This window comes from Polypterus senegalus, chromosome 7 (genome assembly GCF_016835505.1).
Source record: "Polypterus senegalus isolate Bchr_013 chromosome 7, ASM1683550v1, whole genome shotgun sequence".
Classification (NCBI taxonomy): domain Eukaryota; kingdom Metazoa; phylum Chordata; class Cladistia; order Polypteriformes; family Polypteridae; genus Polypterus; species Polypterus senegalus.
Genome location: NC_053160.1, coordinates 59,374,690 through 59,399,922, shown reverse-complemented (window position 1 = coordinate 59,399,922; position 25,233 = coordinate 59,374,690). Strand labels below are relative to the sequence as shown.

At 37.4% G+C, this 25,233-nt stretch overlaps 1 protein-coding gene across 3 annotated transcripts in view; it reads right to left on the bottom strand.

Annotated features, from left to right (window-relative positions):
* Positions 1 to 25,233, bottom strand: part of kif2a (kinesin family member 2A) — a 146,304-nt gene that overhangs the window by 106,255 nt on the left and 14,816 nt on the right. For all 3 annotated transcript variants that reach the window (XM_039758702.1, XM_039758703.1, XM_039758704.1), the window contains exon 2: positions 4,150 to 4,244. In XM_039758702.1, coding sequence (XP_039614636.1) covers positions 4,150 to 4,244 — 95 coding nt within the window. The remainder of the gene's footprint in view (positions 1 to 4,149; positions 4,245 to 25,233) is intronic.

Here is a 25,233-nt window from a genome sequence, read left to right as displayed (position 1 = left end):
TACCCGGCGTTGCCCGAGAATCTATAACCGGTGAATTTCCCAAATGAAAGAAACAGAACATAGAAATAGAACAAACAGTTTTCTGATTCACATTTTACTGTAAGTTTCTCCACTCTGGAATCTGTCTGCTGTGCCATTTCAGACACCCTTGAAATAGACTTTCTTGTGGCATCTGAAGTGGACCTTCCAATTCTATGCCTTTTTTTCGGTGGCATGGGTATATTAGCGAAAAGCAGGACAATTATAATGTGTTATATACGGAATAAGCACCACAGTGAAATTAATTTATGTAATTTACAATACATCGGAAAGCGAACAAATAGCACCAGTCAGTCAGAAAGAGTAACACTGAAATCGTACTGTGAGTCGGAAAGTGAACAAATAGCACCAGAAATACAGAAAGCCAGTGAGAAAGAGTAGCACTGAAACCTTGTTTCTAAGGAGCGTCTGTGTTGAACCGTGATGCCATCTAAAGGACATTGGCGATGGTAACTACAGAGAGAAGTGACATACAACGGTTCTGCGTTTGGGGAAAATGGTGGGGGAAGGATGCTGTCTTTTTAAGGCAAGCATCTGTTCAAACGTGCTTGCAGATAACATTGGTGAATGAAAGACAGCACTATCAGTGCATGTGGGAGTGTGACGTGCAGAAACATGGGTGTGTCAGCCGGTCACGCACACTGGGTCGTTCATGTATTACATCCATACAGCAGTTCCCCTTCACCTGATCAAAGAAGTCGGCCTTCTCATACTTGGACACTTCCGCCATTTCTTGGCAATTTAAAGAAACATGGGTAAAGACGTGCGGCCATCTTGTCGATGATAAGTACAGGGATGTGTGCTGAACGTGGTGTCGGTGAAAAGGTGCCCTGAAACATACCCCATGACCTTCTCCTGGTCACAAAGTAGCCCCATCCCCAGTTTGGTGCCGATCAGACGCCCAGTGCAGATTTGTATGGTGGCAAACAAACATACATACACACATACATAGACTCTGCTTTATATATATTAGAGATATACAGTGATCCCTCGCTATATCGTGCTTCGACTTTCACGGCTTCACACCATCGCGGATTTTAAATGTAAGCATATCTAAATATATATCACCACGGATTTTTCGCTGGTTTGCGTATTTCTGCGGACAATGGGTCTTTTCATTTATGGTACATGCTTCCTCAGTTTGTTTGTCCAGTTCATTTCATACAAGGGACGCTATTGGCGGATGGCTGAGAAGCTACCCAATCAGAGCACGTATTACATATTAAATAAAACTCCTCACTAGCCAGGTTTCCATCCAAGGAGTTTTTGCGAAAAAATATTTAGCGCTTCAAATTTTAGCTGATGGAAATGCTAATTATCGATAAAATGTTGTACATGTCGACATAATATTTTTCCGTTTAACTTTAGCGCATAAATTCCATATCGATACTTCAGATGTCGCAAAAACCACATTGGAAACATTTTTTGTCAGAAAAAAAGGGCTTTAACGCAAATAAATGTGTCACATGATACATTTTCATCACGTGCAATCAAAACGAGAATAGCGGAGCGGTTCGCATGGTCTGATGTAGAGCCTCGTTATTTCTCGTGATGAGCCAATGCAGTAGCGGATAGGCTGGGTCTCCTGCTACTAAAAGGGGTACCTGAACTCACTCCACATTAACTGTAGCCTGGGGGTGTCTCTCAGGATGTCTAAATAATACAAAAACCACAAAGGTAGTTTACTGTGCCAGTCAAAATATTTAATAAACCGTGTGTTTCATTATCTAAACATTTTTTTTCTTATTATTAAATGGCAGATGTTTTAGCATATATGAGAAATTTTCTCATTAATATTAACTTTAGTTTTTTTTTTTGATTAAATGTCGTTATTTTGTATTAATTCAAATTTCAGTTTTAATTAAAAACCTTAAGGGAAGCAGGTTACAGTACTAATTCAGTTGTTATCGCAGAGAAGGGATGTTGAAAGGTAGGCTCACCTGTACAGATCCGATGCTGCAAACACAGCTGCATCATGGGCACTTCCAGGAGTGCCAACGCAAATGTCTCGTATCATGCACCTGTCATCAACAAGGGCCTGGAGAACAATAGATGGCCACCCTTTGCGATTAATGTAATCGCGGTAGCCTTCTGTCGGGGGAAGAATAGGCACATGCGTGCCATCCAGCACACCGTAAATCTGTGGCACAAGATGCACCAAGGAATTGCGGTATGCAATTTCATTGGCCTCCGCTACAGTCGGAAGTCTGATATAACGCCGCATTAATTTTTCTTTAATAGCGGTGCACACAGCATATACACATCGATGGACGGTAGTTTTAACAACCCCGAAAGTTTCTCCAACTACTCTATACTCGGCGCAGGTTGCCAGCTTGTAAAGGGCGATGGCAATCCGCTTTTGGGTTGGAACCGGTGGTCGATGGCAACCTGTGATTGGCGCAACATCAGGACTGATGAATCCACACAACATCTCAAACGTTGGCCGTGTCATTCTAAAATGTTGCAGCCAGAGATTTTCTGTAAAGTGTCTCTCCGCCACCTCCTCCCAGAAGGTCTTATTCCGTCGTCTTTCCCATACCCGTGGGTTTCGTCACACTGGGGTACTTTCTTCGAGCTCTAGGGCTATCGGACAAGCAACTGCTTCATTCTGCTGTCGTCTTCGGATATTATGTACCATTCCAATTATTTGTGAAACTGAAATAACAGTAAGCTGGCAAATTTCAAAAAACTGTCTAAATAATCTCTCCATTTCCTTGTTTCTTTGTTTAGTGGAGGGGGTGTAACGTGGAAAACAAAAGGTGGATAATTTTCGACATACACAAAATTATATATGGAAACGGCTCACGGGCAGATATTTTTTCGCGATACAACAAAACTTATGCGACAGTTCGTTTTGGGGGGATGACGTCATCACGCACACCATTTTATCGATAAAAAGCCAGTTGGATGGAAACAGGCTGGAGACCGCAAATTTCGCACATTTTTTATGTATATTCTGTTTGTCGATAACAAAACGTCGCAAAAAACTGGATGGAAACTTGGCTACTGATATACGATATGCTTCCCGCGCAGTGCTTCGCACACTTAAATGCTCTAACAGCACGTATTGATTTTTGATTGTTTGCTTTTCTCTGTCTCTCTCACTCTCTCGGACATTTTCTGCTCCTGATGGAGGGGGTGTGAGCAGAGGGGCTGTTTGCTTAGAAGATACGGACGGAGGCTCCTCTAAAAAATGCTGAAAGACTACCTTCACATTGATCCCTTCCTTGCGGCCGCTTTATCGTGGTGCATTGCATACTTAAAAGCCCAACCACCCTATTGATTTTTAATTGTTTACTTTTCTCTCTCTCTGTCTCTCTGACATTCTCTGCTCCTGATGCGCACTCCATTTTTTAATTGTGTCATCTCTGTCTCGTCTTGGAGCACAGTTTAAACTTGTGATTAAAGGGTGTTATTTCATGTCTATAGGGCTCTAATAATGTTAAAAAACGTATTTAGAAGGTCGTAAGAGGTTTTCTATGCTCTCACTGCGAAAATATTAGATTTACAAATAAAGAATCCTACTTCGTGGAAATTCATTTATCGCGTAGAGTCTGGAACGGATTAACTGCAATAAACGAGGGCTTACTGTATAACTGTTCGGCGAATATGTATAAACAGTGTGGGAGAGTTTCTAAGGGCTTAAAATATATAAAATTAACCACTTTGCAGATGTTCACCTATCACGGGGGGTTCTGGAACACAACCCCCCACGATCAAGGAGGGATTACTGTATACACATATACATACACACACACTAGCCATCCCCCATGGCACCTCCCGCGGAGATGGACAGGACAGCGAGGAGGGCCCTGCCTGGCTCCCTACTCCTGACGTTATGCTTCCCCCTCCCTTGGCCCGCAGCCTCTGTCTCAGATTAGCACAAATATATCGCTCCTGCAAGCGAACTACGAACCTTGGTGCAATGAGAGAAGTTGCAAAATCAACCGGAATGTTCAAGCAAATTATAGAAAAAAGCCAGATCTAAATCCGTTAAGTAGTTCTCTTGTTCGCTGGCTAAGCGGATGTAAGATACGCCCCAAGGATGGCGTATGAGTGAGAAGGGTCCTCATATATAAATTTACAAAACAATGTAAATTTTGTTTTTACCTCTTTGCCTTTGGTATCACCATTTTCAATCCACTCAACAGTAACACTTTCATTATCTTCATTCAAAGATGTAACCATTGCCTGATGTATTCGTCCTAAAAAGAAAGAATGAATGTGTTATAAAATAAATACTATACACATATTTTATATCTATATATATTTATTCTCTCTCTCTCTCTCTCTCTCTCTCTCTCTCTCTCTCTCTCTCTCTCTCTCTCTCTCTCTCTCTCTCTCTCTCTCTCTCTCTCTCTCTCTCTCTCTCTCTCTATATATATATATTTATTTATTTATTTATTTATTTATTTATTTATTTATTTATACACATACACATGAACACACACACATACATACATACATACCATACATACAGGATATGGGCAACTCAAGACAGCCGAGGACAGAGTATAAAACATGTGATATAAATAAGGTCTACAAACATCAAAATCTTCTACAAAGTGTGTACTTAATCTGTACTAATTTTGCATGCAACTATAAGTTATTACAGTATAGTGGTAATATTATCCCAGGATATAATCTGTCCTACTCTTACAATTGAAATACTTTAATAAATTAACAATGAAAGCAACACAAAACAAGCTAGCTAGAGAAATAAGAGTAAACTAATCTTTGTTTACAGACAATGCACTTCTCACCATGGTAGCATCCATTAATAAAACAAATACCTTTTGCTGCTTTACACAATGGTTATTAAACACAACATGAATTTGTTTCCAGTATGATTGTGTATTCAAATTATGCCCTGAAGCAAAGTCACAATCAGTAAAATAATTTGCACATATAAACTCAAAAATGCTTTTCTGTAATTGCATCAGTCAATATTTTGGGGGAAATTTATAAGATTGCACAGCTTAAAGCATAGATTACTAACATTTTTTGTCCACTGTCTTGAAGCAAAAGAGCAGACATTAAAGATAGGTTTGGTGTTTTCAGGTTTAATTCTTTATAATCATAGAATACGTTAATTTGTCATATAAAATTGCTTTCTAAAGTGAAGCGTTTCTTAAAAATTTTAAAAATACCTTTTCTGTTCTAGTAGTTTACAATGGAGCTCTATGTAATCCTGCATCCATACCTGACAAAAAAGCCTTAAAAATACATTCACTCTGAAGCAGCAAAGATTTTCATTTATCCTTGTGCTGATGGATGGAAACAGAAATCATTTTATCACAGATTCTTAGTTCTATTTTCTTGTGGTAAGAATGTTACTGAGCACACAGGAGTTTCATTATACTTTGTAAACATAACAAAAACACCTGAACTGAACTGATAACATTACATTGTATTATTAATAACACCCTTAGATTTTTTTAAAGGGGTATGCCACTGTGTCATCAGAAAAAGGCAAATAGCACCATAAAGTAGGTTGAAGGGGCACAAACCATTATTTTTTTGAATGCAAGATGAACTGCTCTTGGTGATGATATAATGATAAAAGAACTAAGCATCATATTTTTGAATGAGTAAATCCTTTAGCTATAGTGCCATTCAATCTGTAAATATAAACAGACTTCATGCAGAGCCTGGCACTGTAAAAGATCAATGACAGCCTCACTCTGCATATGTTAAAACATCCATATTGAACTTAGGTGAATTGACATTGATAATTTGATACTATAGAGTGTGTTTGCATATGTTCACTCTGTGACTGACCAGAGAAGAGAGCCCTTTTCAAAAATTGTTCATACCGTGTCCAATTCTTACTGGGATAGCCTACAACTGGACTGCGACCTTGCCCAGGATAAGTGGGTTAGGAAGATGCATGGATGGATGAATGAATGAAAGGCCACAGCGGCTTTCTACCATTCTAGTAAGTTCTTGTCACTTTATTACCTGCTAAACAAGCTCAATATTCTGTCTCACTGAAGAACACAAAAGCTTTATCAATCGAACCACAGCAAGAAGTATGTTGCCTACAGTGAAAAAATATATATGATCATAAGTGTGACTGTTTTCCTTTATTATTGTCTAGCTGCCTAAAGAGGAGAGAGAGCAGGGGTACCACACAGCAAGACAAACAGGGAAGTTGGTGAAGACATGAGACTCACAGCTAGTCTCCTTTTGAAATGGGTGAATCTCACAACAGTGGTTTTATTTGTACAGTACTTCTTTTTCCATCTCAAAACAAATAGATACGCTATTCTATGACATGCTTAATCTCAAGATGCAGAGCAGAACTTCATAACATTTTTGGCTTGAAAAATTGATGTCTTTCATAGATTTTTGTGGCTTTTCTCCAATGTATGGATATGTGGTTCTATAGAAACAAATCCCAATTAAATTAAAAAACAGACAATGCAAAATGCCTAATACACATTCCATATGACAAAAGCGATTTGTAAGAAAGTTGTGAAACAAATGATGGGTATTCCAACAAAGAAAACAGGCTACTATCAGCTGTTAATGCATGACAATGCAGAATGCTGAAAACAACAGGCAAGTATTGGTTACATGATTGTGTGTTTTAACAAATTAAAATATCCATTACACAATGAAATCCCACAAGAATTCTGTAAGACTACATGGCTGCTAATTAAAACCTTTCATCAAAATGTGATTGAGGCATCAATTATAGTGGAATACAATACAAGGAACCTAGCATTCATTCCTTAAAATTTCCTTAACAGCATCTAGTTAGCCACTCCAGTTCATGCATCATTCATTTAATATCTGTAGCATGCATGAAACAATTTTTAGGCAATGTCTCCTAAATAAATCTGAAAAATGACTTTAAATAGAAAACAGAAACTAAGAATCTCTATATAGCCAAGGATAAACAATTACTGCCTATCAATGAAAAGTTTTGTCACTATTATAATTGAATTAATGCAGCTTTACTACAAATATCTAAATACTTCTATCAATAAAAATATGAAAAATTTTGAGATTTGAAATAACAGAATATTTATTGTAATTTAAGATTAAAACTAATACAGAAACAATAACTAAACCATAATACATGGATGTCTTCCTCATAATTAAGTCATGATACCATCTAACCTACAACTTTAACTCCCTCTGTAAAATATTGTACACAACAGACTATTTCAGAAAGTGCCTGCAAGCTTTTTTTTTTCTTCCTTCATTGCTAGCGTTCAGACACCCTTTCCAATGAAAATATGAGGCTGAGAAGCACAGATATGAGCTCATTTCCCAAACTAGAGAATCTGCAGTTCGAGCAATACAGCCATTCCTTATAGAGTACTCAAGTAATCATTTGACTTAATAAAAAATAATGAAGTGGCAGTCTCAGAAACAAGTTATATTGATTTGAGTTCTTGCAAGAACACGAAAACAAGTATAAATTTAAAGAATGGAATACATAATTTTTTGGAAAAAATCTGAACTATTACCAGTGGTGATGTACCCCCAATGAAAGATAAATCAAGAAGGAAATTAGAGAATATATAGGAAATAATATTCTGTCTCAAAAGAAAAACAGAACGAGTCAACATATCTGAATCACTAAGGGTTCAGTTAGTTAAAAAGAAGTCCAGCGGTTTAGTAACTGAAATTTACAAAATTATCAGCACATTTTTTTACCCCCAAAATATACGAGATTTAATAAAAGAAAGATTATGTTATGCAGAACTTGGATGCTTTCCACTTCCAACTGGTTTTGGAAATATAGAGGAAACTGAAGTGGTTTATTTATCAATGTGTATCATATCTTCGCAATTTCGTCTATTTGTATACTTGTATGAAATGACAATAAAGTTCGCTTTGACTTTGTATCAGGTCCAGTACAGTTCATTTTTATTTTATTTTTTCGAGGAGTAATCGTATTTTCTTAATTTATTCTCCCCTAGAGTTTTTTTTTTTTATTGATGAGGACTCAATTCATGTTATTATTTTGTGAATTTTAAGTCTGTCAGATAGCATTACAATTATTTCATGCCTTGATACGTACCATCTTTGTTCTTCATGGGTGTTGCTATTTTGTCTGTGCTTGGTTTATTGTTGCTAGTTTGGGAAAGCCAGAAGTCATCAAGTCCTCCCTATTGTTAAAGATTCTGGACATATACAAATCATTTGTACGGTTAACAGTGATTTAAGTGGAAATATAGAATCTTAGTAGTTTTCATTCACCTCTTCTTTTCCTCAGCACAATGGACTTTGTTCCCCTCAACTAACTTTGGTTTCAACCCCCACCTGCACTTTGACCCTGATTTCTGGTAACCTGTATCTCCCGGTCTATGTTATGAATCTTTTTCCATTCCTGGCACAACAGTCACCTTCTCTAACAATGATGATAGAATAACAAACAGCAATACTTAAATCTCTGAATAATATTGATTACATTATGGTTAACTATGAAACCATACTCAAAAAACCCAAATGTACAGCAAAGCAAATAATTAGTTTGTAGAAAGCAAAGTTTTTGTGGATAACAAAGCTCCCAGAAAACCCAGAATGTTAAACTAAAAATACTGGTACCATAAACATATTATGTTCCTTTACAAATATTCTGATCCAGATAAAAATAAATGTATTCTAAAAATCAAATAAAACACAAGAGAAAAAAAGGTGTGGGAATACATAAATTATTAATAATGCAATATTAATACAGGCTGACTATCCCTACTCCAAAATGCCTGGGACAAGATGTATTTCGGATTTTGGAATATTCGCATATACATAATGAGATATCCTGAGGACTCCCTTAATCAAGAAGGGAAATGCCACCAAACAGGCTAAAAGTACAATTAATGTGTAAAATACAGTAATTCATATCAACAAGCTGTAATTATGCTGTGTATTTAAGTGACAAACAAATGAAGCCTCAAAAGTGAAGAATATTATGTAAAAACTAAATTTTAGTTCCCTTTTAATAGGGACAATGTTGCACATCTGCACTGAAGAACTTTTTCTTTTTTTTTTTTTATATAAAATCAGTTTATCACCTACAGTACCTATTGTCACTTTTCCGGTAACAGGCCGACAGATTAGAAATATTTCAGTTGATCATCACTCCATCATGCCTGCTGTGCTGGAAGTACTTACCCAAATAATGAAGCGCTACATTCAGTTTTTGTATGGTGTAGGTGTACATACATAAAACATAACATGGTTTTTCCAACATAAAAGAGCAATTTGCAGCAGTGGCCAATATTCCTAATGTAATTTACTAAACCTATATTACAATAAAGGCATCTAGCAAGAATAAAGCTATTTTTGTTAAGCATGAGCAGTGACATTCCATTAACGCACAAGTCTACTGCAATTCTAACAGTACTGTGCATCACTTTTGATCTGCCATGCAAGTGTTATTGTGTTACTTCAGGAGAGACAAAGTTTATTGACTGTGTTTTGTTGCTTAGATACGCTCAATGCTTCATGGGGAACTCTAATAAGGTGTATGTATGGCCACTCAGTTAATTATTAGCTTTACCTTTGGCAATGCTGGTACTTAATTATAATCAACAAGACACCCCAAGATAAATGTAGGTTGAGTGAGAGTTTCCAGCCGGTATGCCAGAAATTGAAAGAGATCTGTACAATTTATGAACATGGTTAGTAAATCGGTTAAAGTCTACATAAAGATTTTCCCTTTCTCTGTTGGGGTTTGGATGTGGCCAAAGACTTACTCTAACAAATAACTTGGACATGCTTGTTAAAATAAAATTATACAATTAATTTAAAACATAAGGATAACAGAAATTGGATATACCGTATGCCAGTAACTATCTATATAAGGATGACAATAGCAAACACCACAAAACATAAAATTACGAAAGCTTAATTAAACTTTTTTTTCGCCTATAGAAACAGACACATGAAGGAATCTTTAGCACACTTTACTTCTTTATTCAAGACCTCGTCTCCTTCTTTGCCTTTGATTGCACCTTCAGGTTGCAGGTGGTACTGCAGTTTCTCTTCAAATGTTTTGCATATACAGTGTCCTCAATTGACAGCAAAGTTACAACTGATGGATCAGCTGGTGACCAGTCAGTCCTCATTATTAGCAAGGTGAATATGTGCTTTTGATGTATACAGTCTTCCTCAGTTTAGACAATTTCTATCTTGGCAATGTTTTGACTAAAAGCACCCCTGTTCAAACTTCAGTTTTGGATAATAATCAGTTTTTTCAGTCCAGTCCCATTCATCCTTTTGGTTACAGCCAAGTTGAGCAGTGACTGAGGGATGATAGTGGGTGATAAAGGGAAGCAATTAGCTAATGTCATACAAGGGTTTTTAAAGGAAGGAATACAGGTTTCCTTGGTATACACAAGACCTTTTTTTTTTTTTTTGACAGTATGGAACGGTATGCAGCAACAGTACCTTTTTTGTTGAACAACAGTAATAATAAATAAAATTATTACTATTGGTTAACTCCTGTTTTTGAAATATCTTCCATTGTTGATTTAGATCAGGGGTTGGCAAACTGTGGCCTGGCCCGCAGGATACTAACAGAATTATGATACTTTTGAGCCCTCATGAGTTCTCCTAAGCAAGATGCTACTGCAGTGACAGGTGCAAGCACAGCAGCCGACAAGTCCACTGTCCCGCACATATGCAACCTAGCCCCCAGCACTTCAACAACAGATGCTGCTTAAAGAAAAAGTGTCCCCATTTTTGTTCAATCCCTCATTTCAGCAACTGAATTGCTGCTTTGTATCAAGTATGGGCAGAGTGGAACTCTCTGTGCTCACCACCTCGGCACTCTGAGCATCCTATGCTTGCATACCACTTTCCAGCTACACAGGAAGCACCCTGCTTTGTGGTGGTAGGTTGATACAATATTAATAATCTGTGCAGAAGCAAACAGTTTTACGTTTACGACCAGAACAATGTCAAAGTGATATATGTTTGCTTTAAAATTACTCTCTTACTAATGTTTGCATTAAAAGCTATTAAGATCAGTGCTTAAAGTTTTATAATTAAGTCATTTCGTGTTGCAAGTATTTTAAGCTAAGTGCTAACACAACCGTGTGTGTGTGTGTGTGTGTCTCTCTCTCTCTCTTTCTCCACAGGAAATGCACAGAGAGAGACTGAACACGTGCGGAAATCATCGGCGCGCCCAAACCGAAAGGGAAACTGGCTTGTTCGTATACCGAGTGTGTGGTCATGAACAGATGCAAAAGTTTGGCAAACTTTTTGGTCGTAAACCGATTTGTACGTTTTCCACTGTACTTAAGTTATCATAACCCGCCTTCACTTGTGACTAATAAGAGTTCAGAAATTACAAAGTTAAGACAGAAAAATTGCTGCTAATTTGAAACATTTCATTTCCTGGAGGTGGTAAAAACAGTATTCGAAAAGGCATCAGGAAGTTAAACATGTATGTAGCTTTACAACTAGGTATGTAATTTTACAACAATCAAAACAGCAGTTTAACTTACTGCAAGTTTATCTTCCCATAATTCCCTGGAAGTAATTTGCATATTACAAACATGTTCACCAAGTGTTCTCAATCATTACTCCATATACAACAAAGGAGTCACTGAATATATAGGCAAGTAAGAATTTCACTGTACCAGCTTTAGATGTGACAATTTCCCTGTAAACCTATATAAAGATGGGCTAATCAACTGCTTAGCTTGTTTCTAAATTAAACAAATATTAATTTACCTGTATAATGTCAATTTGTCATCAATTTTAACAATGTAAGCACTATTAAGAGCTCATCAGATTTGTTTCAAGCCACAAACTTTAAAATGTGAAATACCACATTCATGTTTGAGATTTTGTACTAACTTAGAATTTTTCAAGCAAATTCATTCCACTGTTTTGGACAATGAAAGTACTATGAGCAGACAAGTACAGAAATAGGCAGCTGATGCAAAAAGAACAGCTGTGATGGGCAGGTGGCAAACTCAAGGAGAAAGGCAAACTGGGCCAATAGTTAAGAAGGATCTAGTAGTAGTGCAGCATGGGGAGTGGTAGACTAATGCAGGACAAATGTTGTAATAACACTTGAAAGGTACATTTAGTTGTAATATGATAAATCCATACAGTTCACCCATCACGGGTAAACAAAATTTGTAAATAGCATATTAGTAATAATATATTTGTATTAAACTAGTGCCAAAAAATACTGTTGGTCAGTATACAACAGCGCTGCTGTACATCAAGCCACCAAGACCATCCTATTCATTAGTTCTTCTGGGATTAATTTTTGGATGCTCCACGCCGCTCGCCTGATCTGGCTCATTCTCAAAATCAAAGACAACTTGCATGAATAATTCTTTGATGATTGAGAAAAGGTGATTAAGCTTGCAAAGGTAAAAAAAAGATGATTTTCAAAAGTGTTTTAAAAAAATGGATCCAGAGAGCGCAAAAAGTACATTGTGGTTAGTAGTGATTATGTGGAGACATAGAGAATGAATAAGGTCTCTGAGAAAACTAAATTTGTAGATTCTCTCTTTAATTCCTATTAAAGCAAATGCACTTTTGGAATGTCCCTCATAGAGCTTGAGAGGATCTGCCAGGTAGAATGGTATAAAATGCCAAAATCCATGTGTGCAAAGTTTGTAGAGACTGACCCAACAAGTTGAATGCTGACAAAGGGGCTTCTGCAAACCACTGAATTAAGGGTCTGAATACTTTTATGAATTAGAATTTTTCCATTATAAATTCACAAAGCTTTATAAAAATGATTTCAGTTTGCCATCATTGGTTATTAAGCATAGATTGATGGCCAAAAATGGCAAAAAAGTCACACCAGGCATGTCAAAGATGTGTAGCAATAGGATTCTGTCCTTTCAACATACAAGCCTAGGTTTTTAAACACTGTGCAATTAGTTGGTGCGAGCTTATGTAAAAATCATATTGATTTCAAAACAAACTGATACTTGGTAAATGAACATACTCGATGATGAAAGCATAACAGCGTAACAGCACAAGTACTTCTGAGATAAGCCTAAGAATGTTATTTAATCTGCCTGCCTCTAGTACAGGGGTGCCCAATGCGTCGATCGCGATCGACCGGTAGATCACAAAGGTAGTGCAGGTAGATTGCGTTTATCATATATCCTGCCAATAGCATTTGCCACTTGATTGACATACAGGGCGGCCAGTCTGAGATCTCTTTTCTTCTAACACACTGGTCATCCCACACGCACTATCAAACGCGTGAGTTACTGCAAAACTCTGGCTAAGTGATCTAGTTAGCCTTCCAATTTATATCAACTAAAGAAGGGATTTTTAAAAAAACTGTTTGCGGAGGGTATAGCCTGAATGTGGAATTGGGAGAGGATTTTTTTCTCTCACAATGTCATAATCGAAGTGCGTTTGTCTGATCTGTCAATCTATCATTGTTATTCCAAAGAAGGAAAATGTGGAAAGGCATTTTCGAATTGTTCATAAAAACTACGAAACCGAGTTCCTTCCGAAAAGCGATCTGAGAAAGAGAAAGGAGAAGGAACTAAAATCGCAGTTAATCGGACAGCTGTCATTTTTCACTCGGCTGAATTCAAAACAAAGGCAGACAGACAAAGCATCGTTCCGGGTGATATTTGAGGAACATCCAAAACCTCATGTTAGAGCTGAAGACGCAATGGAAGGCGTGTGCTCAACTTGACAGCATACGCTACATAGCAGATTGAAAATTGCCTGTCAGAGTTTAACAGAGGGTTTCAAGACTCAGCTTTACTTGAGCCAATCGCTACATTTAAGTGCTATCCATTTAGGGAAGATGTTGAGGGTGATTCACCCGCATCAAAAATTGCAACACTGTTTCACCTAAAACTCCTCTACAGTGGAGAATGAAATTTTCAGATTACTGGATCACATTCAGCTGAAGTCTGGGGCTCTTGGACAGTTTTGGAACTTATTCATAGAGGAAAAGTACCCAAACATGAGGAAATGTGCTACCTCCTTGACTGCATTATTCGGCTCTACTTATTTATGCGAGTCAGACTTTTCCCACATGAAGATTATTTAATCCAAATACTGTAGTGACCATGTAAAGTATTGAACTGTTATTGTGCCATAAAGGTTATTCAGTAATGCAAGGTACGACAACATATATTTCATGTATAAAGTATACTCAGTAGATAGATAGATAGATAGATAGATAGATAGATAGATAGATAGATAGATAGATAGATAGATAGATAGATAGATAGATAGATAGATAGATAGATAGATAGATAGATAGATAAAAATAAAAGAGAAACTTTTAAGTGCCGGGTCTTAGCTAACATTAAATACAGCCATGGGGTGGAAAAAGTCAATGTCCCGCTAAAGGAAGACAGTGTAAAAAAAACCCGTCCACGCAGTGTGTCACATCTTAGATAAAGAGGAAGACGAGCTGTTTATTGATGCAGTAAGAAACGAATCGATGAATGAAACCCGTTATCTTTACAACAATTGACAAACACGGAATGTAACTTGAAAACAACACATCCTACAAATACGAACCTGATTGAAAGAAATAATGAAAATCAAATCCTTGATGACAGCAACAGTCATAACACTCACAAAACAATTACTGTATATTGACAATCATGTTACGTTATTTTTAAAATGTTTCCTTTTCTTTTTCATAACTTCTTTAACACACTACTTCTCCACTGAGAACCACGGATAGATAGATATAGATATAGAGATATAGATATAGATATAGATATAGAGATATAGATATAGATATAGATATATATATATATATATCCCGATCTACATACTCTCAAATAGACAAACCACACGCCGTGGCACAATGGTAGACGCAGCCTCTAAGCGCGGACGTCCGATTCCCGAGAGGGGGTGCACTGAGTATGTACGCGCGCTTTCCGATTCATTTTACCCTCGCATCCCCTTGGTATGAGACGTATGAAAAAATATGTGGTTAACGCAGAAAGACAGATCACCAATTGAAGCTTTATGAATAATAAATACAAAGCGCGTTCCTAAGACTGATCGGAGGCAAATTTCATTTCAAAAGACTACCCGACGGAAGCCTTAATAAAAGCGTGGTTTTGTACAAACTGTCCAAATACGAACCTGATTGAAAGAAATTATAATCAAATCCTTGATGACAGCAACACTCATAACGGTCACAAAACTATTACATTCACAATCATGTTACGTTATTTTTAAAATGTTTCCATTTCTTAGCACAAGCACAGCTGAGAAGCTTCGATGCATGTACTCCAAAACGCGTTAAAAAAAAACGCATTTAATCACACTTTCAATTCAAGCAAAGGGGAACTTTTGTCAATGCATGATTTCCTGGTACATCGATTACACTGATGCACACATCAGAGCTAGAAAAATGTTAGAGTCAGAATAAAGCGTGTTCCTACGACTGATCGGAGGAAAATTTCATTTCAAAAGACTACCCGACGGAAGCCTTGATAAAAGCATGGTTTTGTGCACACTGAAAAGCAAGCAAAATTAGATGCATTACAGAAAGCGGACTTTGTGGCTCTTACTGGGGATCATTGGACTTCCGTGACCATTAGTAATTCTAATTACATCTAATTATAAAATGTACAATGATCACATTGTTTTAGCCTAATGTACAAAATAATTTTGGCTAAGGTTACTCAGAGTTTAAAGGTGCAGCTGGTCAAATTACCGTTTATGTTTCTGCCTTATTTTTATTAAGAAGAAAAACTGCACTTTATGTTGAAATTTTGGTTATTATTATTTAAAGACAAAAGAAGGCAGAGAAACAATAAGAAGCGAGCGAGTGACATATACAACCATATTCATGAGTGCTGCTACCTCGGAAACAAAGCACGGTGTAAACCTAAACTTTAAATTAAGTTCATAGACAGGCTGCCACTGGTGTTTGGCATGCCCACGGGTAACGCGGGATACAAGTTTAATGAGAGGACGCAGGATATAAACGAGAGTTTTGATCACTTTGTAACTAAGTTAAAATTGCAGGTGAGGGGCTGTGCTTATGCAAATTCCGAGAGACTGTGTTTGTGGGGGATTAACAGTTAAGGCGGGTGGGGGAGTCACGTCATCATCTCCCCTCACATTCATCTGATTTCGCTCTGAGCTGCGCTCCGCAGCTAACGCAGTGTTTCGACTTTGTGACACTGCCACCAAATACTCACAGAAAAAACCACAAGTTAAAACACACGCTGTGTCTAGAGTTTCTCCACACTGAATCCTCCAGGCACTACTTACAAAAGGTTACATTGACAATCGTGTTATTTTTAAAATAGTTCCTTTTCTTAGCACAAGCACAGCTGAGAAGCTTGATGCATGTGCTCCATAAGCGTTAAAATCACGCATTTAATCACAAGCAAAGGGGAACTTCTGTCAATGCATGATTTCCTGGTACACCGATTACATTGATAAGCGGTTCCGGATTCATTTTAGCCTCGCACACCCTTGGTTTGAGAAGAAGTATGAAAAAATATGAGGTTAACACAGAAAAACAGATCACCAATTGAAGCTTTATGAATAATCGATTCACCATCAATAATTGTTTTGTTAAAGCCATACTCAGTGTAATCCACCTTCCATTATATAATTTTTCCGCCACTAGCCATGATTAAATGAACGGAAAAAAGTAAGAGCGAAGCGAGGGTGATTTATTCAGGCAGGCAGGCGACAGCTCAATAGCTCAATTTGGATATAAGTAGCTTCTATTTAGTAAGCCAGAAATATCTTTGTTAGGAATGGAAGTTGAATTTAGTCTTTAAATTTCTATGGTAAAGAAAAAGTTATGCAATGATGACTACATTTAACTATATAAAGTCAAAACTTGTATAAATAAAGTCATTCGCAAATATATAAAGTCAAAACTTGATTATATAAAGTCACTGTCGGAATAAATTAAGTCAAAACTTTAATATATAAAGTCAGCGTTGGTATATATAAAGTCAATACTTGTTTCTGAATATATAAAGTCAAAACCTGAGTAAATAAAGACGGCGTTGAAATATTTCAGAATATATAAAGTAAGCGCTGGAATATATAAAGTCAAATCTTGAATTTATAAAGTCAGCGTCGGAATACAGGCTATAAAGTAAGTGCTGCAATATATAAAGTCAAAACTTCAATATATAAAGTCAGCGTCGGAATATACAAAGTCAGCGCTGGAATGTCCATCCATTTCCCAACACGTTGAATCCGACCACAGGGTCACGGGGATCTGCTGGAGCCAATCCCAGCCAACATTGGGCGCAAGGCAGGAACCAATCCTGGGCAGGGCACATGCATCATTTTCAAAACATTAACCGAACAGTGTTTTTTTTATTTATTTTTCTGAATACGTTTTTGTTAACTTAGTTCAGTTCAGAGTCGTTTCAATCAACAGATTTTGACTTTCACCTTATATATTCAGGAGTGAGTTTACATACTCCGATGTTGACTTTATATATTCAGGTTTTGACTTTATATATTCCAGCGCTGACTTTATATATTATATATTACTTTATATATTCACAAAATCAATTTATTTATTTGTGTGTGTGTATATGTATATTATATATATATATATATATATATATATATATGTATATATATATATATATATATATATATATATATATATATGTGTATATATATATATATATATATGTGTATATATATATATATATATATATATATATATATATATATATATATATATATATATATATATATATATATATATATATATATATATATATATATATATATATATATATACACATATATACATATATATATATATATATATATATATATATATATATATATATATATATATATATATATATATATATATATATATATATATATATATATATATATATATATATATATATATATATATATATATATATATATATATATATATATATATATATATATATATATATATATATATATATATATATATATATATATATATGCCAGCAACACTCATGACAATGACAAAACAATTGCATTCTCAATCATGTTACGTTTTTATTAAAATGTTTCCTTTTCTTTTTACTTCTCCGCTGCCAAGAGCGGGTATTTTGCTATCGATCGATAGATAGATAGATAGATAGATAGATAGATAGATAGATAGATATACACACTGTGTGCACAATTATTAGGCAAGTGAGTATTTTGACCATATCATCATTTTTAATGCGTATATTCCAACTCCAAGCTGTATTAACTTGAATGCTTATTGGATTTAAGCACGTCAGGTGATGTGTATTTGTGTAATGAGGGAGGGTGTGGCCTAAGGAGATCAACACCCTATATCAAGGTGTGCAGAATTATTAGGCAGCTAGTTTTCCTCAGGCAAAATGGGCCAAAAAAGAGATTTAACTGACTCTGAAAAGTCAAAAATTGTAAAAAGTCTTTCAGAGGGATGCAGCACTTTTGGAATTGCTAAGATATTGGTGTGTGATCACAGAACCATCAAACATTTTGTTGCAAATAGTCAACAGGGTCGCAAGAAACGTGTTGAGAACAAAAGACGCAAATTAGCTGCCAAAGATTTGAGAAGAATCAACGTGAAGCTACCAGGAACCCATTATCCTCCAGTACTTTCATATTCCAGAGCTGCAACCTACCTGGAGTGCCCAGAAGTACAAGGTGTTCAGTGCTCAAAGACATGGCCAAGGTAAGGAGGGCTGAAACCCAACCACCACTGAACAAGAAACATAAGTTGAAACGTCAAAACTGGGCCAAGAAATATCTGAAGACAGATTTTTTTCAAAGGTTTTATGGACCGATGAGATGAGAGTGACTCTTGATGGACCAGATGGATGGACCTGTGGATCAGTAATGGGCACAGAGCTCCACTCCAACGTGGAGGTGGGGTACTGGTATGAGCTGGTATTTTTAAAGATGAGCTAGTTGGACCTTTTGCATTGAAGATGAACTCAAAATCAACTCCCAAACCTACTGCCAGTTTTTGAAGACACTTTCTTCAAACAGTGATACAGGAAAAGACCATGATTTTTATGCAGGCCAATGCTCCATCACTTGCATCAAGTTCTCCACTGCGTGGCCAGCCAGTAAAGGCCTTAAAGATGAAGGAATAATGACATGGCCCCCCTTCCTCATCTGACCTAAACCCTATCAAGAACTTGTGGGCACTTCTTAAACGCTAGATTTACGGGGAGAAAAACAATACACCTCTCTGAAGAGTGTCTGGGAGGCTGTAGTCACTGCTCCACAAAAAGCTGATCGTCAACAGATCAAGAAACTGACAGACTCCATGAATGGAAAGGCTTATGACTGTTATTGGAAAGAAGGGTGGCTATATTGGTCATTGATTGACTGATTTATTTTTTGAAATGTCAGAGATGTTTATTTGTAAATTTTGAGGTGTTTGTTTATTATTCTCACTATAACAGATGAAAATAAACAAGTGAGATGGGAAAATTTTCATCTTTCCTTTAGTTGCATAATAAATCTGCACACTAATAGTTGCCTAATAATTTGTGCACATATGTATTCCCCTGATGATGTTCACACTCACATTTCCGTTGTGAAACATTCAGGTTTCAGGTTTATTAACATTTTGGATTGACTGATAGCACTGTGTTTGTTCCATATTAAAATTAATCCTCAAAAATATAACTTGCCTAATAATTGTGCACACAGTGTGTATATATATATATATATATATATAGATATGACAACACTCATATCAATGACAAAACAATTATATTAACAATCATGTTACGTTATTTTTAAAATTTTTCCTTTTCTTTTTCATAACTTCTTTAACATACTACTTCTCCGTTGCCAAGCGCGGGTATTCCGCTAGTATATATATAGAATAATAAAAGGCAAAGCCCTCACTGACTCACTCACTGACTCACTCACCACTAATTCTCCAACTTCCCATGTAGGTAGAAGGCTGAAATTTGGCAGGCTTATTCCTTACAGCTTACTTACAAAAGTTGGGCAGGTTTCATTTCGAAATTCTACGCATAAGGGTCATAACGGTCGACAAAGCCTGCCATGTTGAAAGTTCTTATTTATAGCCCCATCTTCACGAAATTTGGTAGGCGGCTTCCCTGCGCTAACTGAAACTGATGTACGTACTTATTTCAATTGTATGACGCCACTGTCGGCTGCCATATTGAACTTTCCAATGGTCTTTGTTACTTATGGGCCCATCTTCAAGAAATTTGGTACGCAGGTTCCCAACGCTAACTAAATCCTAGTTACATACATATATACGTCCATAGCCTGCAGCTCGGTCAACGTGTGAGGCGGCGTTAGGTCCCCCATCCTCACGCCTCCCACATTGTTAGCTTCCTGCCTATATAAGGCAGTCCGTCACTCCGGTCTCTACATTCCCTTCCTTGCTTTGCCACGGGATTCACGTCTTCCTGCTGATAACTGCAGCCTTTTTATTTAATCCACGGCTTCTCCGCTGTTTTATTGTTCATTTATTATGATTATAGTTATTGTGTAGGTATTTTAGACTTACTTTACATTGTTCAGGTACCCATTTCCTTTATCGTTCCAACTGTAATCCCATTAACATGTCTATCGAGGTGATCACCATCGATCAAAGAACTGTCACTTACCGAGAGGTTTCCATGCCCGGAGATGGCGGCTGCCTTTTCCATTCTCTTTGTTACATATTGCACGGCCATGTCAGGCTCACTCTTGATATCCGGTGGAACATTGTGTCTTATGTATTGAATGACTGGGACAGGTTCAAGGTGTGGACTGACGACGGTACAGGAGATAATTATACTACACAGGAGCACTATAAGAGTGAAATGCTTAAGCCCTTCACCTATGGTTCTGCATGTGAGTTGATGGCTGCCGCTGACTTGTTTGGTTGTCGCTTTCAAGTGTACCGAAATGGCCAAATATTTTACACCTTTTGACAACTGCCAATGCCTCTTAAACATCTTAGATTCACAGGTGACGTAATTGAAACAAACCATGAAACTCAAACCGATTATAATCCAAGCTGTGAGATTTGAAACAAGATTACTGTTCACATGGCCAACTGTACGTTGCATGCTGAAGAGTAAGCTCAGCGCACAGCTTGGTCATATTACAACCGGAGGGCCGTACTGACAATGTGGTATACAAAGAGATCCTTAACAAATAATTATTGGTATATTTTCCCTCAGTTTAAAAAGGTTTAATTTTCTTCTTAATAAAAATTTTAAGGCAGTACTTCGCCGCTGCAAAGCGCTAGTATTTTGCTGGTATATATATAGATTTTTTTTTTTTTTATCTATACTAATAAAAGGCAAAGCCCTCACTGACTGACTCACTGACTGACTGACTGACTACTAATTCTCCAACTTCCCGTGTAGGTAGAAGGCTGAAATTTGGCAGGCTCATTCCTTACAGTTAACTTACAAAACTTGGAGGTTTCATTTCGAAATTCTACACGTAATGGTCCTAACTGGAACCTATTTTCGTCCATATACTGTAATAGACTGCAGCTCGATGGCCATGGGAGGCGGAGTTGCGTCTCGCATCATCATTCCTCCCACGTAATCATGTGAACTGACTGTGAACGCAGTACGTAGAGAACAAGGAAGAGCTCCAAAGAGCACTGAAGAAAAAACGCATTGCACAATTGAGAAGGCAGCAAAAGAATATCAAGCGAGTGATGCATTCAAGCATATTTATAAGTGCAGCTACAGCGGAAACAAAGTACGGTGTAAACCGTAAGTTTAAATTAAGTTTATAGACACGCTCCATCTGCCGTTTGTCATGCCTAAGACGAATACGATAATCGCGAGATACAAGTTTAATGAGAAGACACGAAGTATAAACGGGACTTTGGATCACTTTGTAACGGAGTTAAAATTGCTGTAGCAAGAAACTTTTAAGTGCCGGGTCTTAGCTAATATTAAATAAAGCCGTGGACATTGCAAGATTACACAAGAGAGCGGCTCACGTGAACTGACTGTGAAAGCAGTACGAGTGATCACTTCAATGAATCAAACCTGTTCAAAAAACGCATTACACAATTGAGAAGGTAGCAAAAGAATATGAAGCGAGTGACACATACAAGCATATTCATGAGTGCAGCTACTTCGGAAACAAAGCACGGTGTAATCCTAAAGTTTAAATTAAGTTCATAGACAGGCTGCCGCTGGCGTTTGTCATGTCCAAGACAAATGCAATATTCGCGGGATACAAGTTTAATGAGAGGACGCAGGGTATAAACGAGAGTTTTGATCACTTTGTAACTAAGTTACAATTGCTGGTGAAGGACTGTGCTTATGCAAATTCCGAGAGACTGTTCTTGTGGGGGGATTGACAGTTAAGGCGGGTGGGGGAGTCACGTCATCATCTCCCCTTCCATTCACCTCATTTCGCTCCGAGCTGAGCTCTGCACCTGACGCAGTCTTACCGTTCTTTTTCCTTAGTGTTTAGTCCTCTCTCCTTTACTGATTTATATAAAGGAGAGTTGAGATTGTCAGGGATAGAATAGTGTTTGGCACAAACTCAGCAAAAGTGCGAGAGAAACTTTTAAGTGCCGGGTCTGAGCTAACATTAAATAAAGCCGTGGACATCACAATCCGAGAGACTGTGTTTGTGGAGGGATTGACAGTTAAGTTGGGTGGGGGAGTCACGTCATCATCTCCCCTCCCATTCACCTCATTTCATTCACTTCATTTCATTTCGCTCTAAGCTGAGCTCCGCACCTCACGCGGTCTTACCGTTCTTTTTCCTTAGTGTTTAGTCCTCTCTCCTTTACTGATTTATATAAAGGAGACTTGAGATCCGAGAGACTGTGTTTGTGGAGAGACTGACAGATAAGGCGGGTGGGGGAGTCACGTCATCATCTCCCCTCACATTCACCTCATTTCAGTCACTTCATTTCGCTCCAAGCTGAGCTCCGCTGCTAATGCGGTCTTGCGGAAGCAACTTCGTGACGCTGCCACCAAATACTCACAGAAAAATCCACAAGTTAATACACACTCTGTCTCTAGAGTTTCTCCACACTCTGAATCCTCCAGGCACTACTGAGCATAATCTAATTTTGAGGGTTGGGACACCAATAATGTTACTGAAAACCTTACAGCCACCGAGACTTTGTAACGGCACGAGACTTCAGGTCACGTGTCTACAAAAGAACCTAATTGAGGCAACTATTCTTACTGGTAGTTGCTCAGGAGAGAGAGTTTGTATTCCTCGCATCCCCGTTATACCCTCTGATCTCCCATTTCAATTCAAATGCCTCCAATTTCCAGTAAGGCTCTGCTTTGCAATGACAATTAATAAGTCTCAGGGACAGACCCTACAAAAGGTTGCCACTGATTTGAGGCAAGATTGCTTTTCTCCTAGACAACTATACGTTGCATGCTCAAGAGTAAGCTCGCACAGCTTGGTCATATTACAACCGGAGTGCTGAACTGACAACGTGGTATACAAAGAGATCCTTAACAAATAATTATTGGTATATTTTCCCTCAGTTTAAAAAGGTTTACTTTTCTTCTTAATAAAAATTTAAAAGCATTACTTCGCCGCTGCGAAGCTCGGGGATTTTGGTTATATATATTATATATACTACATATATACATACACATATATACATACATATATACATATACATATATATATATACATATACATATATATATATATTTACATATACATATATATATATATATTTACATATACATATATACACACATACATATATATATACACACATACATATATATACAGTCATGTGAAAACATTAGGACACCCTTTGAAAGCATGTGGTTTTTTGTAACATTTTTAATAAATGGTTATTTCATCTCCGTTTCAACAATACAGAGAGATTAAAGTAATCCAACTAAACAAAGAAAACTGAAGAAAAGTCTTTTCAAGATCTTCTGTAAATGTCATTCTACAAAAATGCCTATTCTAACTGAGGAAAAGATAGGACACCCTCACATGTATTCCCTCTTAAATTGGCTCAGATCTCACACAGGTATATCACACCAGGTGCACATAATTAGTAGATCGTTACTCTGCATGTTGAATGAGGCTTGCCCTATTTAAACCTCAGACATTTAGTTTGGTGTGCTCCTGACTGTTGAAGTGAGAGTGAGCACCATGGTGAGAACAAAAGAGCTGTCAGAGGACTTCAGAAAAAAGATTGTAGCAGCCTATGAGTCTGGGAAGGGATTTAAAAGATCTCAAAAGATTTTGAAATCAGCCATTCCACTGTCCGGAAGATAGTCTACAAGTGGAGGGCTTTCAAAACAACTGCCAACATGCCCAGGACTGGTCGCCCCAGCAAGTTCACCCCAAGAGCAGACCGCAAGATGCTAAAAGAGGTCTCCAAAACCCTAAAGTGTCATCTCGAGAACTACAGCAGGCTCTGGCTACTGTTGATGTAGAAGTACATGCCTCTACAATCAGAAAGAGACTGTACAAGTTTAACTTGCATGGGAGGTGTGCAAGGAGGAAACCTTTGCTTTCCAAGAGAAACATCGAGGCCAGACTGACATTTGCCAGAGATAAAGTTGACAAAGACCAGGACTTCTGGAATAATGTTCTTTGGACAGATGAGTCCAAAATTGAATTATTTGGACACAACAGCAGAGGACATGTTTGGCGTAAACCAAACACAGCATTCCAAGAAAAGAACCTCATACCAACTGTGAAGCATGGAGGTGGAAGTGTCATGGTTTGGGGCTGCTTTGCTGCAGCAGGACCTGGTCAGCTCACCATCATAGAATCCACGATGAATTCTACTGTGTATCAGAAGGTGCTTGAAGAACATGTGAGACCATCAGTTAGAAAATTAAAGCTGAAGCGGAACTGGACCATGCAACATGACAATGACCCAAAACATACTAGTAAATCAACCAAAGATTGGCTGAAAAGAAGAAATGGAGAGTCCTGGAATGGCCAAGTCAAAGTCCAGATTTGAATCCCATTGAGATGCTGTGGGTGACTTGAAAAGGGCTGTACGTGCAAGAAACCCTCAAACATCTCACAGCTGAAAAAGTTCTGCATTGAGGAGTGGGGTAAAATTTCCTCAGACCGATGTCGAAGACTGGTAGATGGCTACAAGAACCGTCTCACTGCAGTTATTTCAGCCAAAGGAGGTAACACTCGCTATTAGGGGCAAGGGTGTCCTATCTTTTCCTCAGTTAGAATAGGCATTTTTGTAGAATGACATTTACAGAAGATCTTGAAAAGACTTTTCTTCAGTTTTCTTTGTTTAGTTGGATTACT